Here is a 17,640-nt window from a genome sequence, read left to right as displayed (position 1 = left end):
AAGCTGGATGACATGCTGCTTTTTCAGTGCAAGTAATTTTCTCTTGCACAAGGCATTCCTCCAGTCCAGAACTCAAGTGTCTGCACTGTGGTTCTTATTTTATCTTGTCAGAGACAGAATGTGAAGTCTTTGCCTTACGAATACCTCTAGCACCACTAGATACACACTTTGTTGTATGACCCAAGCAACACAGCAGCACTCAACCTAGCCTGTACTTGTTCCAAATCCCTCTTTTGCTCTGGGTCTATGTGTTCAATGGACTTTCACCTGCCATAGTACCTCTGATTTTTGGAGATGGGAGCTATCACCTTTTACTCCTCATCCTTTATATTTCAAAGGTCAAACTAATTTATGCATTTTTTTCTAGGAGTATTTCTTCTGATCTTGGCTTATGAAGAGTAATTGTATGGGTTTTCCCTTAGTTCTTATTCTATCAGAACTTCAGTGAGAGTTTTTCCCTCCAGCTTTTAAGTATAACTATTTGCATGATACATCCAGGGACTAGGGAAACCACCATAGGGTAGGTCTACAGACCTGCTGAACTAACTATTCATTGAACTTAGGCCAGGACATTATTTGTCTCTTCTCCTCACTAAGTCCCCACCTTAACTAGAGGTCATGATGGCGTGTGCCCCAACATTTGTGTCAACTAGGACCCTATATTCAACAGTCCCAAAGTTTTTAGTCTCAATATTTATCTTTCCTCTTGTGCAATTACTCTGTAAATGGTCACAGATCACTTTGAAGAAATATTAGGTCCAATATTTATTGTATTTATTTGCAGTGGCATTCCAAAGTTAAGGGACTTGCCCTTCTCTTTAATTGAGAGTCTCTAGGTATGAGACCTGGCTTTGATAAAAAACTGAGTGAGAGATCATAATTTTTTCATTGTAGCTTCCATTTCACCAACTTTCACTTTGTTTTTTTTTTCCAGGGACACAAGTCAAGCAACTTTCTAGCTGTCTGTATATCTATCTAGCCTCCAGTTGTTGATTCAAGCCAGTTCATGATGTCTAGATAGCTTCTGGAAGTTGAAAGCTGCCATCAGACTCTATTTATATGAAATTGTATCATTCATATTGAAAGTAGGGAACTCAGCTCCATGAAAGCATCTTCTATTGTCAACCGTGGTCTACAGAGGGCATTAAGCCCCTGAAATATACTTTGCCTCTCTAACTAGTGTATTTCCCATTCTTTTTATAAAGGGAATGTCCTCTGGGATATCATGTGAAGTGTAGTTAGGTGATAGGTCCTCTGCTTGTACCTAATAAATGCACTCTAGAGTTACTAACTCTGATCCTTCTGACACTTACCTCAATAGCCTGTTAAGGAAATTACAGCCACTCTATTTTGTTTACTGTGGATATCATTGTGTTAAAGTTTCAGCAAGACATTGCTGCAGTATACTATAACCGGATCCAGCATTTCTTTCCAGGAGTTTAATTTCTAAGTCATCGGAGAAAGTTCCCATGACTATAAACTTTCCCAAATCTGGGTTTACATTCTAGTACCCCTCTAAGAGGGATTACTGATAATGCATGTTATTCCAGTCAATGAAATTTTAGAATAAGCTATTTTTTTTTCTTGGAGGAGTTGTTGGATGAAGGCAGTGAAAGATATTGAGACGGATTATCATCTTGAAAGAAACATGCTATGCACGGTTTCCAGGAAAGCAGGAGCTTCTTTCCTCTAGCAAGGGGAAGACTGCTTTTGCCACTTTGGCAGGTTCAGAGAAATCTGAAAGTTTCTGTTTTTGGAGTACAACGTACAGATATCAAGGTCTCAGTGTCTGACTCCTTCCCTACCAGGGCCCTGGTTTTAGCCTAAAAAGCCTACTGAGCCTTGCATTTTGTCTCCTTTGTGACTCTATGACCCTTACAATTATGTCCTGGGCCTGATTTTCAATAGCCTTCTCTAAGGCTGAGGAAATGTGAATCTCTTTAAATACTGTCATGAAAGTTTTCTTTTCATAGCATTTATTAAGTTAGTGATCCTCAAAGTATAGTTTCTGAACCTGTATCATCATTAACATCACTTGGGACCTTGTTAGAAATTCAAATTCTTGGACCTTGCCCCAGACCTACAGAATCAGAAACTCTGAGCATGGGGCCCAGAAATCTATGTTCAACAAGCAATTGTGCACCAATGCCCTAGGTTGATAGTTGGGTTACTTGACTATGCTGTTCTTTTTCTTCAAGACCTCCAAAACAATCAACGAAAGCCAGTCAACTTGACAATTATCTAATTACTTTTACCTCCAAAACTTTCAAAGGCTAGAAGACCATGTAAGCCAATGCTCCTCCTTCTACCTGTACCTCATCCCAGGCCACAATAGGTAAGACTATGAGTAGTGGTGATATTGAAGCATGCCAAGAGTTGCTAGCGTTCCATTTACTCCCAACAATGGATGACCTGTTGCAATCTGACTGATGAGTAATTCATTTCCTGAATATTCTTCTAAAACTCTCATTTCTTGGTCCATTTCAGAACCAACTCTCTTAATTTAGGTCCCCCCTGAAAGCAGAACTTAAGATAAGGAATTAAGTACCAATAAGTGATTTTGGAGGTGATTACAAGAAGAACGAGTGAGGAAACAGGAAGAGTTAAACATTTAAGAAAGAGAGGTAATTTAGGGATGCATTAGCCAGGTTGTGTGTAATGGGAGTCCAGTTCTCTAAAGACCTTCTGAAAAGCACACAGTATGTTTTTGCCTGAAGGAAGAGCTTCTGGACCATTTATTCCTAATTAAAATTCTTCATTGTTGGAAGATTTCCCCTAGGGTCATTAAGCGTTTTGTACTTCTAGGCAGCACTTGTCTACAAGCCAAATGGGCTCCCATGGTGTCAGACAAGCCTTGGGGCCGAGGGAAGCCATATACAGCATACTTGAGGTAGGTCACTCTCAGTATGTGTGAAATGAATCTGAGTTCACACACAACTGTCCCTTGCAGCTCTGCTGAAATTAGAGCTGGGCTGAGGAGATGTGATACACTGGTACTAGAGGCACCTACTTTAGAAGGTGAGATAGAAATGCTGTATTTTACATTTATAACCATAGGAATGGAGGTGTGCTGGCTTTTATCATGAACTCCCCCAGATAGTGTTCTGCAAAGCAGAGGAGGCAAACTAAAATAAAATCACAGGAAAAATTATATTTGCGGGAAGAAGATAATCTCAAGAGAAGCAGAGATTAAGAGTATTCTTGAATTTTGCATAGTAAAAACCATCTAGTCTAAGACTCTGTCCCCTAACCAAGGACCTTTTATAAATAGTTGATCCAGGAAAAAAAACGCATCTCCTTCAATGATTAGTAATTTAAAAGGAACTGGAAGAGATAAGACATACGGATGGATACATATATAAAACTAGCTAGGTAGAGACCTGTAGGTGATAATATACAAGAAAGAAAATGGGGAAAGGAAAAGCAATCTGAATAGGAAAAAAACAAAATCAGTAGTTAGTGGTTATGAAGTGGATGAAAATCGAAGGATGGGATAAGAGGCAGGTTGATTCTGGACATGGAAAAATCTACAAGACTGAGATTCTTTAAAACATCAAACTACTCTTCTATCTAATATAATATCAAGCTCAAATTCACAACTAAAGTGGTAACATTTCATCATTAATTTGAAAAATTCTAAAGAAAATAAAGGAACAATAACACACAAAAAACAGACAAAAAGGAGAATGTATAGATGTTCTAGAATGCACAGCATAGTAAAGACAAATGTGAGTAAAATTATGGTGAAATTTAAGCCATGAGGGTCAGTGCATCTTAATGCCCTGTGACATTTTACTTGTGGGTTTACCTGTAGATTAAAACCCTTTAAGCATGAGAACTACTGATTGAGAGAACTTCAAATGAATTTGCTTCTAGTGTATTGATAAATTTATATGTGACATATCATAGGTGGGTAAGAATATGGTTGGAAGATAGGAGACAACAGGGCTAGGATATTCAGAAAATAACCTCCAGCAAGCTTTGTAAAAGCAAAAGCATATATTGATGTAAAAATTTTACATATGTAATTGCATAATATACCATCATATTGCTCCAACTACATTAAAGTGTGATTAAGAATTCACCACAATGTATGATGATGTAATAGTAAATATCAGACTATGTCATAATTTTCCTTAGAATTATGGCTTGAGTGGTCTATTTGACATGATTATTATTGTTAATTATTTTAAATATTTTCATCTAATTTCAAGCTTTTGGTTTTCTTTAATATACTTTATCATTCTTCATCAAAGAAGGTCATGTAGAAATATAATATTTCTTTTTTCTAAATGTTATTTTTACTCATGCTCTCTGCAAAACTTTGGTAATAAATTTTGGTTTCTGAAACAATCTATTGAACGGTGTCATCATCATGATAATTATCGCTAACTTACATTGAACAGTTACTTTGTGCCAAGAACACTTTTTAGTATTTCCCCCGTTTTCACATTTAATTTCTCCAACAAGCATATGTAGGTTTTTAATTTCGCCTATTTTCCAAATAGAAAATCTAAGGAAAGAACTAAGGTAAGAACAAAAATGTTAACCACTTTTCCTAATATCACACAGCATAAAGGTGACTGAGGGAGAATTCAAGCTCATCAATAAGAGACAGAGTGAAAAGGAGGAATGGAGAAGAGGAGAATGAGAGAGAAAAAAGGGAAGATAAAGGGAGAATATCCAGGGAGAGAAGAGGGGAAGGAAAGAGAGGAAAGATGGGAGACAGTGAAATAAATCAAGATACAAGGTCACAGAGAACTAAGAGAACAAAAGAAATAGAGAAAGAGTTATAAAGCTAATATGCAGTGAATAGAACTATGTAATAAATGTAGTAAATGTATACTCTTTGAGAGCACAGATGGAACACATCTAATATTTAGCAAAGTGATTTTTTACTAGCTGGTGCTTACATATATTTTATATAATATTTATAATGAACAATTTTAATCAGAGACAAAATATGAGGAAGATGTAAAAGAGGAAGAGAGAGAGTGAATGATGAATATCAAAGATTAAAGCACTTCACTAAATCTTGCATTTTTTCCCAAAATACAGCTGGTGAAAATCTTATCCTTAAGTAGAGAGGAATCAAACAAGTCATATACCACCCTTCTTCCTGTCTGTACTGGAATTATCACAGGCTTTTGAGCAACTACTTTTGAAACATTCCCCAGAGAGGTATTTGCCCCAGTAGCTATGATTATAATTTGCAATGACAGCCACAGTGATTTCATCCTTCTGGGCTTCTCTAACAAGCCACATTTGGAGAAGATACTTTTTTGGGTCATTTTTATTTTTTATTTTTTGACTCTTGCAGGAAATATGGTCATTGTTCTTGTGTCCTTGAAGGATCCAAAACTCCACATCCCTATGTATTTCTTTCTTTCCAACCTTTCCTTGGTAGACCTATGTTTCACCAGCAGCTGTGTTCCACAGATGTTGATTAACTTCTGGGGCCCAGAAAAGACCATCAGCTACATTGGCTGTGCCATTCAACTCTATGTTTTTTTGTGGCTTGGGGCCACGGAATGTGCCCTTCTTGTTGTCATGGCTGTGGATCGTTATGTAGCAGTGTGTCATCCACTGCAATATACCATGATCATGCACCCAAAACTTTGTCTGCAACTGGCTATCCTGGCATGGGGGACTGGCTTGGCCCAGTCTCTGATCCAGTCCCCTGCCACCCTCCTGTTACCCTTCTGCTCCCATCGGATGGTGGATGATGTCATTTGTGAAGTCCCAGCTCTGATTCAGCTCTCCAGTACTGATACTACCTACAATGAAATTCAGATGTCTACAGCCAGTGTTATCCTCCTGGTGGTGCCCTTGATCATTATCCTTTCCTCTTACGGTGCTATTGCTAAGGCTGTGCTGAGGATTAAGTCAACTGTGGGACAGAAGAAAGCATTTGGCACCTGCACCTCTCACCTTCTTGTGGTTTCTCTCTTTTATGGCACTGTCACAGGTGTCTACCTTCAACCAAAAAATCACTATTCTCATGAATGGGGTAAATTTCTCACTCTTTTCTACACTGTGGTAACCCCAACTCTTAATCCCCTCATCTACACTCTAAGGAACAAGGAGGTAAAGGGAGCACTGATAAGATTGGGGAGGAGGACCTGGGATTCCCAGAATAACTAACAAGGTTACCCCATCACAAAAAGCTGGAGATACACCTCCTAAGCCAAAAGTAGGAGAGAAAAAGCTGCATTCTGTTCAGGTTGAGATTTCAGTTCCCTTTATCAATCATTCATTGGGCCTTAAATTCTTCATATTGTGGATTTAGACACAGTATGGTATAGAAATTAATGTACTTAATAGCTATTGTCTTGAAAAGGACACAATGCAATTGAATGGGAGAGGAGGAGAAGACACAAGAAACACATTACTTGCAAAATAAAATACCAAGTAGTACATTTCATGCCTTTTTATTTCATTCTTTTTTTGTTTTATTTTCCTACAAGCTTCACCAGTGCTTTCAGTCACAAGAAGATTTCTAAAGTTTTGAGACAGAAACTTCTTGAGCAACGTATATGTACCCCTATATTGTAATCTGGCAGGTCTTGGTTTTAATTGCTGTGTCTCTCTGTCTCAGCATCACCACTGTTGACGTGTAATGTGCCTTTCACTATCCAATGCAAAGCATTTGCCATGTCAAAGTCCACATTTACTGCTCTCTGGTGCTGTTACCAAGGTAAGAGTGTATGTGCAAGTTTCTCAATTTGAGCCTTGATATTCTGGGCCCCCAGTTACAGGAATAGACTTATGATTCTTCTTCATTCTGAGGCCTTATTGTAACAAAATGGCTATCTTTTTATCAGACCCAATTATTCTTTCATCTTATAGATATTTATGGCTTTCCTATTATATACCTATTACATTTTAGATGGTAGTTATATAATAGTAGATAAAACATATAAAATAATCAACATCATGAAACTTATAACAATACCATCTCTTGCTCTTAGACTCTTTCACAGTATTGATGTAATATTAGATTTCCCTCATTACAAAACCCATTTGTTTATTGCTTTGCTCTTAGCTATTATTTCTGTTCTCCATTTACAACCAAACTTTTTCAACTTTGGAAGTAACATTAGGTTCAGCCACTGTGTTGCTTCACACTGCAGCTAACAACACTGGTCTAGCAAGTGCTTCCCCCTCAGTTCACTCCTGCTCAGACAGAGTGACAATGTGATAGAAAAGAAAAACCCATTTTCAGAGAAGAAATTCAAGCAGGCTGCAGAAATTTGCATAAGTAAGGAGGAGCCAAATGTTAATCACCAAGACAATGGGGAAAATGTCTCCAGGGCATGTCAGAGGTCTTCACAGCAGCCCCTTCCATCACAGGCCCAGAGGCCTAGGAGGAAGAAATGGTTTCCTAGGCCAAGTCCAGGACCCCCCTGCTCTATACAGCCTTGGTGCATGGTGCCCTGTGTCTCAGCTGCTTCAGCCCCATCCTTGGCTAAAAGAGGCCAAGGTACAGATTGCTTCAGAGAGTGCAAGCCCCAAGCATTGGCAGCTTCCACGTGGTGTTCGTCCTGTGGGTGTGCAGAAGACAAGAATTGAGCTTTAAGAACCTCCACCTAGATTTCAGAGGATGTATTGATATGCTTGGATGTCCAGGAAGAAGTTTGCTGGGTTGGCAAGAGCCCTTATGGAGAATCTCTGCTAGGGCAGTGCAGAAGAAAAATGTGGTGTTGGAGCCCCCCCACAGAGTACCCACTGGGGCACTGCCTGGTGGAGCTGTGGTCACCATCTTCCAGACTCCAGAATGGTAGATCCACTGACAGCTTGCACTGTGTGCCTGGAAAAGCTGCAGACACTCAATGCCAGCCTGTGAAAGCAGCCAGTAGGGGAGCAAAGCCACAGGGATGGAGTTGCCCAAGGCCAAGGGAGCCCACCTCTTGCATCAGCTTGACCTAGATTTGAGACATGGAGTCAAAAGAGATCATTTTTGAGTTTTGAGAATTGACTGCCCTGCTGGATTTCAGACTTGCATGGGGCCTGCAACCCCTTTGTTTTGGCCAATTTCTCCCATCTGGAATGGGTGTATTTGCCCAGTGCTGTACTTCCATTGTATCTAGGAAGTAACTAACTTGCTTTTGATTTTACAGGCTTATAAACAGAAGGAATTTGCCTTGTCTCAGATGAGACTTTGGACTTGGACTTTGAGTTAATGGTGGAATTAATTAAAGCTTTGAGGGACTCATTGGAAGGGCATAATTGTGTTTTGAAATGTGAGGACATGAGATTTGAAAGGGGCCAGGGACAGAATGATATGGTTTTGTCTTGTCCCCACCTAAATCGAATCTTGAATTGTAGTTCCCATAATCCCCACGTGTCTTGGTAGGGACCCAGTGAGAGGTAATTGAATCATAGGAGCGGTTACCCCCCATGCTGCTGTTCTTATCATAGTGAGTGAGTTCTCACAAGATCTGATGGTTTTGTAAGGGGTTTTTCCCCTTTTGCTCTTTTTCTCTCTTCTGCTGCCACCTGAAGAAGGACATGTTTGCTTCCTTTTCTGCCATAATTGTAAGTTTCCTGAGGCCTCCCCAGCCCTATGGAACTGTGAGTCAATTAAACTTCTTTCCTTTATAAACTACCCAGTCTCAGGTACGTCTTTATTAGCAGTGTGAGAATGGACTAATATACCTTCTCTCATGTTAACTACCCTCTTGGATCAGAGATCGTAGAGATAATTTCTCTTGTTCCCAACATAATTTTTCTGTTTGGGGTGGTTTTGAGGTTAGTGGTCTGAGTTCACACTCACCAAAATCTGAACTTAGTCTAGCATTAAGATCTGCTTTGGCATTCTCTTTTAATTTCAGTTTAGCTATTACGGATTACAATAAGCAATGGATTATTTATTTTTCTTTTAAAAATTAGTTTGCATTTCTTTATGGATCTCATGAACCAACTCTCTGGGGGTTGGATTTGTATCTAAATTATAGAAAATTTGAATGATCCTGGGAAGATAGGAGGCTTTTCTCTCCAACAATTAGCAGAGTTGGGTCTGTAGTTAAGGTCAAGAGCAGTTGACAGAATTGGTAGTAGGCCAAGAGATTATGAGCAACCTAAGGTGACCTAACTGAGTTGTTTCTGGAGATCTATTTTTTTTTTTTTTTTTTTTTTGAGATGGAGTCTCACTGTCAGTCAGGCTGGAGTGCAGTGGTGCCATCTCAGCTCACTGCAACCTCTGCTGCCTAGGTTCAAGCAATTCTCCTGCCTCAGCCTCCTGAGTAGCTGGGATTACAGGTGCCTGCCACTGCATCCAGCTAATTTTTGTAGTTTTAGTAGAGACGGGATTTCACTATCTTGTTCAGGCTGGTCTTGAACTCCTGGCCTCGTGATTTACCCACCTCGGTCTCCCAAAGTGCTGGGATTATAGGCATGAGCCACCATGACCAGCCTCTAATTTCTTTTTTAAAAATTTAATTTAATTTTAAGTTCCAGGATACATTGTTACATAGGTAAATGTGTGCCATGGTGGTTTGCTGCACCTATTAACCCACCACTAGGTATTAAGCCCCACAAGCATTAGCTATTTATTCTGATGCTCTCCCTACCTACTCCTGGCAGGTCCCAGTGTGTATTGTTCCCCTCCCTGTGTCCACATGTTTTCATTGTTCAGTTCCCACTTATAAGTGAGAACATGTAGTGTTTGCTCTTCTGTTCATGTGTTAGTTTGCTGAGAATGATGGCTTCCAGCTCCATCCATGTCCCTACAAAGGACATGATCTTGTTCCTTTTCATGGCTGCACAGTATTCCATGGTATATATGTACCACATTTTCTTTATCCAGTCTATCATTGATGGGCATTGGGGTTGATTCCATGCCTTTGCTATTGTGAATAGTGCTGCAAAGTTCATATGTGTGCATGTATCTTTATAATGGAATGATTTATATTCCTTTGGGTGTAAACCCAGTAATGGGATTGTTGGGTCAAATGGTATTTCTGGTTCTAGGTCTTTGAGGAATTGCCACACTGTCTTCCACAATGGTTGAACTCAGACAACCTATAGAAAGGGAGAAAATTTTTGCAATCTATCCATCTGACAAAGGTCTAATATCAAGCATCTACAAGGAACATCACTGATTGTTAGAGAAATGCAAATCAAAACCACAGTGAGATAACACCTCACACCAGTCAGAATGGCCATTATTAAAAAGTCAAGAAACAATAGATGCTAGTAAGGCTTTGGAGAAATAGGAAACAGCTTTTACACTGTTGGTGAGATCTGATTTCTTAACTTAGATACTAATTTATTAACAGACAGAAAACTAATTTCTAATTTCTTAACAGATACATACTGGCTTCTCAGTCAGGCTACTGACATTTACCCCTTACATACGCACCTTAACTTTTGTATGAACATGGACGTGGCTGCATTGGGTAGGGGAGGGGAGAGGTGGTGGGCAGGGAAAGAGGCTGGCCTCTTTGACAAAGATGTGGGTAAGGATAGCAGGATTCTACTTAGGGGTAGACAGCAGTGAACTTTCTGTGGATCAGAGACCTGGGTTTTGATTCTATGCTTGTACTGTCAGAGTATGCATATTCCATGTAGATTGTAGCCTGGGGCAGACAGAAGAAAGTAGTCATCCTTCGATGCCTTCTCATCAACTTCAAGATAGTATGTCATTCATTGAAAATATATTTATTGATCTCTTAGTGTATGCAAGAAAATATGTGGAAAGCAGTGGTGACTTAGAGACAGTAAGAAACTGTTTTGACAATAGGATGCCAATCGGGGGGACAGTATTATTAACTGAGCCTGGAGAGGTTGGTGTGGTCTTGTGGGTCAAAGTGTTGTATTTGGACTTTAAGAGCAACAGAGGAGCACTGCAGCTGTGTAAGCAGGAGAGACTCTCTTGGCTTTCTCTGAGATTCTCTCCCTATGTGTCCAAATCTGTTTCTCCATGGATCTCTGCCTTTATCCACATGCTCTTCATCTGTTTCTCTGCTTCTCTGTCTCTTTTTGTCTCTCTACTGCTTTGTTTCTCTCCATTACTGTTATTGTAGCAGTATCTATATATCTCTCCGGGTCTCTTTCCAGCACTGGACCTTCCTATGCCTTTAAGAAAATAAAGGAGCATAGGGCATTGGACCTGAAGCAGTGTGTTTTGTTTCTTACCCTCTACTAGATCTTGCTGTCTGCCCTTGTTGATCACGAGACCCTTTATTCTCCTCCTTCTACACTTGAGATCTGACCAAACACAAGAAGGGACAGATTGCCAAAGGGAGGACTTTGTTTAACTTTTTTGGAGTATTAGAACCTATGGGTCTAAAACAATGTTTACATTAAGAAAATATTTACCATGAAGGAGGGCATGTAAACTCTGTAAAACAATGAAAACAAACAAGACAGAAGTTTCCAGTTTCCCCATTGCTTTCTACCTTTGTCCTCTTTTCTTATTCTTTCTTAATCTTTTATTCTTTTTTCCTTCTTCTTTCCTTCCTCCCTTCCTCTCTCTTTTCCTTTCTTTCTTCTCTCTCTCCCCACCCAATGAAACTTGACTAACAAACCTCAAGGCTTGCAAAAATCATTCTCAAAAAATACTGTTCTGATGATTATTGACATGAAAGGGGCATGAAAGCAGGTATAAGCCCCCAACTGAGATTTTAAAGTAGAAAACTGTTGCCTTAGCCAAAACAAGGTAATGAGGATGTGTACTCTACTTCCTCTATCCTATAAAAACGGATCTGGCTTCAGTAAGGAGGTCCCAATGCCCATCAATTGAATAAAGTCTTTAGCTTTTGAGTCACATCATTTTCATCAGACAGTCTTTGTCAGTGATTCCCAAATATCACATGTGTAAAAATACATCTATCCTCCCAGATTTTGGGATTGCTGGATGTGGCCTTGGATGAACAAAGTCCCAGTGGCCAATCTTTCCTGGTGAAAGTCAGCCTCGTACATCTAACTTATGTGTGCTATGAAATGAAAACGTTTGGGAAGCACTGCCTATTTTCCCGTATCGCCACCCACACTGCTGGTCTCTCTTGGTTGCCAGGCATTGGTTTAGGTTCTGAGCAGAATACTCCACAGTGTTCTCTACAGTGTGTTGTAGAATAGAGGGGTCCTGGCAACCTGAGGCAGAGCTGGTGCTACAGAGTACCTGCTTACTGCTCTAAAGTTTTACTGTATACAAGTTCTGGAAAAGCTGAGCGAGGCCATGTCTGTTACCAGGAGACATGAGACTCACAGCAGATCTCTCTGGCTTAACATGGGAGACGGCGGTAAGTGCAGTTATATCTGAAGATTTTTTAATAGTTAAAAGCTGACTTTATCCAAATAGGGATAAATGTGTTTTCCATAAGAAGTTGTGTTCTAGGTAGAAAAAAATGTGAAGATTTTGGTTAGGTTAAACTGATTTTAAAAGTATAGGAAGAGTTACAGATTTTTTTCTTATTGAGTCTAGTCTTGAGAACAATTTATCGAGAACTCCAAATTTAAAGGCAGTTAGTTAATTAAAAACTTGAAAGATCTAACTCTTTCAGTTTAAACTGGACTTATTAGAAAAAAAATGGAAGGAAAAGGAATCTAAATGTTCATAATGATTTGTGTCTGACATTAAAATAAGGATTCAGTCACTAGAAGATATGTTGAAGTCCATCAGTACCAAACGGATAAAGCCAAAATAACTTTAAAATTATATCACATGAATGAAGACTTGCCATAGGAATGAAGTCGAGTTTGGATGAAAACGTCCATCTTTGGGAAAACCCAAACTAGCTTTTACAAAAAACTGAAGGATGAAATAAAAGATTAAGCCAACAGAAATAAACATATTGAAAATATTTCAATAAACAGAAATAACTTAGAATGAGTCAGAACTCAGAACATCCAGAACAAGTTCCAAGGAACAAGAAAAGTCAGAGCAAATCTCTGACACTTGGAGGAGATAAAAAAGATGCAGGTATGTTAGAGTGGATGTAATAGACAAATCAGAACATGTCTATTACTTAGATAGCTCTGAATAATCTGATTTATGCTTTTGTAAAAACCTTTGGAGAGGACACAAACAAAATATAGTCAATTATCTGAAAAGAATAAAAGGGACACTTAAAATCATATTAAGCATATAAAATAAATCAAGCATCTTTGGACGAGAACATGCACAGTATGAAAGTTAGCTTCAAAATCTCCAGGACAGAGATTAAATAATTACTGATATGTATCAAGAAAATGAAATAAAACTTTAGGTCTTTTCCATATTTATACATCTTATAGTAGAAGAAGATAACCTTCCTGGTTGATTCCACCATCGCATGATTCCACCATCGCATGATTCCACCATCTCATGGCCCTGAACCTACTTTTAATATCCAGGAAAAACAGCCATATCACTGTTGTCCTAAAATAATTAAAAATTCTCTCTATTCTAGTTTCATTACTGTTAAATTGTCATACAGGAGTTCAAATTGAAGCTTAATAGAATTAAAACTCTTAGGATGGTGTTTTCTAAATATGTATTATCTAAATGTTGGGGAAGAGTAAATCATTTTAATTTCTAGATAGTACATGTACAATATTCTGTTTTTTAAATAAGTTATAGTGGGAGATTTATAAAGGCAGTTGAACAATCGAAGACATTTGGAACTAACTTTCTGTATATCAAGTGGTGTATTTACTGTAGTTAAAACACAGGTATGAAAACAATAGAATGTTTATATACAAATGACTTTTATAAATGACTATTTCAATTGTTTTAAGAAGTCTTTTGATGAAAATGATAAAATAGAGATATAGTGAAAAAAAAAAAAAAAGAGACCCATGGGGAAACACCATGACAGACTGAGCCAAATGTAGAGCTCAGCTCTTCCTCCCCCAGGATCATAACATATCACCAGATAAACCTTTGAAAAAAAACGAAATGCAACAAAACAAAAGGAAAATCCAGAAAAGAAAATCGTTAGTTTTCTGTATTTCATAATTTCTGTACTCTCCCTTTTCCCAGGTGTCTGTTCACACCTTCTCTTCTCTATCCAAGTGCACATCCTTTCCTTTTCTTCACTCCCAGCTGATGCCCCTGCTTTTCAAAACTTCAGAGAAAATTGGAGAAATCAGAAAGGAATTTCTATCAGATTTCAATGCTACCTCAACACACCCAGCTACTTCTATATCCATGTATTCTATTTTCTGTCTGGTTCCTATTGATGAACTGTTTGTGTTCTAGCAAAGGCTGATCAATCCTTTGCTGCCCTGGATCCACCCGCTCACCGACCTAAAGACTTTGTTTCAGAGTTCACCCTTGCTCTCCTGCTATGTAATTTTGCGTACTCTATAGGTCATTACCATGGAACACAAGCATGCTGCCATTACATCCATCTTACAGAAAAAAACTCTTTCTGCCTTCTCTTGACCCCCTCTTTCCCTACAGCTATTGAATCATTTCTTTCTGCCTTCAGCAAAGCACCATTAATGAGTTTTCTATGCTTTCTGTCTCTAAGTTGTCTCCTACTGTTCTCTCTTGCTTCCATTCCAGTGTGGCTGTTGCCTTCATTTTCTCTAGCAAAACTCCTCTCTTAGTGTCACAGAAGACTTCCTTATTGCTAAATCCAATGGTCAGTTCTTAATCTTCATCTCACTTGACCTACTATATTAGCAGCCTTTGACACAGCTCCTTCTACTTTGATACACTTTAATACTTTCTTTTCTTTTTCTTTCACCCAAAGCAAGATTCCTCCTCCTACCTTGTCTGAAGGAGGGTGGCAAGAGCAGATTAAAGCATCTGTGAGGCAGCCTTCTAAAGTTTCTCAAGAAGTGGTAACCAGTGTGAAAATGCATCACCTCACCTTGCTTCATATTTCCCTTCTCTCAGTCCCCTTTTTTCCTCACCTTTGCTGCCCTCTATTTGTATGTCCCAAATAAAGCCTTAATATTTCCTTTTTTGCGTTAAGCTCTGATTTTTAGAGAATCTAGGCTAAGAAACTCACCAAGGTCTTAAGGCAAAAGGCCCAGTAAATACACTATTGTTTTGCTCAATCACAGAAGGCTCTAGCTATTCAAAACTCTTCTCTCTTTCTCCTTCCTCCACATGCACATCCACTAAACCCCGGACCCCAAATTGACAGACCATTCCCAAAACAATAACTTCTGGGTATATGCTGGCCCTCACTGGTGGCTTTTCAGTGTTGAGTTCCATGGTTCTAAATTCTTGACCTTAGAAACTCTCCAAATTATATAAAATGGCAAACTCAACCAGTTATTTATACTTGAAATATATTTTTATTTATAAAGAAATAAATTTTAATATATTAAAGGATAGTCACAGAACAAATGACAAGTATCGTCGTTGTACAGTCATCTAATATGTTTGGATTATAAAGGCACACAAGGATTTTTATGATAGGGAAGACATTACTGTTGTTTTCAACAGGGAAATAGGAGGATTTGGCAGAGGAAGGGAATTAGGAGAAATTTCACCAATAAAACCCAAGAATCTCTGGGTAAGGCAGAGGAGGCTGGATATGACAGGAAGAATTTGCTGGATGCATTGTGGTCTCCTGGCACCATCTGGTGTTGAACCCAAGAACAAAACAGAAGATGAAGAAAACACTTTCAGAAAGTAATGGAGCCAAGATGAGGCCCACTGAGGGTCTTGTTCAAGTGACATTGGGATTTCATAACAGAACAAATGGCTGTCAAAGTAGTTGGGAAAGCCCTAGGCTATATCACCTTAAGGCTCCTTCCTTCCCCAACTTTCCAGATGTCCGACTCTAACCTACCTCAGAGATAGCACTTCACCTGTCACCCTTTCTTACCCATGTTTCTCCAACTCGTGCCATTCCCATCTGACTATCCCATCCCCACACCCAGATCCAGAAACTGGATAACCCAGCCTCCCTAAGGAGCAGATGCCATGGTGGAGAGGTGAATGCAATTGGAATCACTGAGCATTTACCTCACATTCTCATTTCCACAGATTTTACCTCATGCCTTAATATTTAATAATATAAAATTAAGTAAAATCTTTCCTTCAAAAAATTTTTAAATGAAATAACATTGCTCTGAAAAAGATAGTTCAACATGTCAAAATGGCCTTTTCTCTTATAAAAATGAAAATTTAAAACCATGCATAATAAAACAAAAGGACACTAAAAACATTTTATCAAATATGTTTGCATATGTTCTTGTGCTTTTGTGTTTGTACGTGCGCACCTATGCTTTGTGCCCTGGAATGACTGCTGCTAGTCTCACTGACTCTGTAGGCTTACTCCTACGTAATAAAACATGCCTCCTGATATAACAGTATGCCCTGATTTATGGCAGTGCTTCTATGCCAGGAGCACTTTTGCTTTCTAGGGCATATTTGACAACGTCTGGAGGTATTTTTGCTTGTCACAACTTAGGGGGAAAGGAGATGCTATTAGCATCTAGTGCACTGAGGCCAAAGATACTACTGAGCATCCTAAAATGCAGAGGACAGACCCTGACAACAGATAATTATCTGGTCTAAAATGTCCATAGGGCTAAGGGTGAGAAATTTTGATTTATAAAACACTGATACCCGGGTCCTGTTTGGATCTGAGCTCTTTTCCTTTTGTCAAGTGTGCATAGTTTGAAAACAGGCCCCAGATGGAATTCTGTGAACTCTCTGTTTAATTGAAGATGGAAAAGATATCATTAATTACTAACTGCTGGTGAATGTCCCTTCTTGTGAATAGCTGAAATAAAAAGTCATTTGCTATCAAGTGTTAGAATGAGTGATCAAATATACAATGTTATTAAATCAAAGGTTAACTTCATGAGCAAATGTAAGATATCATTTAGTAATTCTTTATAATTCACCATACTACAAAACAAGATTGCCAAGCTTTTTTCCTTCTTTTTTTATTTAAATGGCCAGTTAATACATCTTTTGGGCTTTGTGGTCATATGGGCTCTGTCAGCCACTCATCTCTGTCTTCGTAGCAGTGTGAAAGTAACCTTTGATAATCCATAAATTAATGTGTCTGGCTGTGTTCTGATAAGACTCTATTACAAAACCAGGAAGCTTTTGGATTTGGCCTGTTCTCCCAGTTTACCACAGCCTACTCTAGAACACAGATACCTATTCCTTTTCAGTGCTTGAGTGTATTTAAATAAAGCATGCCCTAATTTATAACCAATTATTAGTAACAAAAGTTAAGTTTTAAGTAATTCAAAAAGGGCTGTATACTTTTCTCTGAGTTGATCCAAAACAATGACTAATATATAATAAACAAGACCTTGTATACCAAAATTGTGTTTGAGGGCTTATATGTCTTTTTTTAATGAATAAAACGAAACGTTATTTAAAATTACTGATGAATTCATTATAACCTTTTTCACTATTTATCAACAGATAATAAAAGTATAATTACTAACATGTGGGTACTCGTACAGTTTTGGACATTTTTAAAAAGTTTGTAGAGTGAAAAGATTGTTAATCTCTGGACTGTAAATCATATATTTCACAGAAATGTAATCCAGCCTCTACCAGCCTCCAGAGCCTTATTTTTGTACTAGCCGCCAGATACCCTATTTCCCAGGCTGTATTATGTCCCTGACCCTTCGTTTGGCTGTTCCCTTGTACTGGAATGCCTCTCTAACTTACTTCTTTCACTACCATTTATTCAAGAATTTGTTCATTCTTTTTTTTTTTTTTTT

General features: G+C 38.5%; 1 protein-coding gene across 1 annotated transcript; it reads left to right on the top strand.

Annotated features, from left to right (window-relative positions):
* Positions 1-5,199: 5,199 nt before the first annotated feature.
* On the top strand, positions 5,200-6,144 carry LOC105551789 (olfactory receptor 2H2-like). The gene has a single exon (XM_011997194.1). It carries the CDS (start codon positions 5,200-5,202, stop codon positions 6,142-6,144), a length of 945 nt encoding a protein of 314 aa, XP_011852584.1.
* Positions 6,145-17,640: the final 11,496 nt, after the last annotated feature.

This window comes from Mandrillus leucophaeus, unplaced genomic scaffold (genome assembly GCF_000951045.1).
Source record: "Mandrillus leucophaeus isolate KB7577 unplaced genomic scaffold, Mleu.le_1.0 Scaffold1140, whole genome shotgun sequence".
In the NCBI taxonomy this organism is placed as follows: Eukaryota; Metazoa; Chordata; class Mammalia; order Primates; family Cercopithecidae; genus Mandrillus; species Mandrillus leucophaeus.
This window is presented reverse-complemented; position numbering and strand designations above follow the sequence as displayed.

Excerpts from the sequence above, each read along its gene's own strand:
- LOC105551789 (XM_011997194.1), top strand. The coding sequence starts at position 5,200 with ATGATTATAATTTGCAATGACAGCCACAGTGATTTCATCCTTCTGGGC.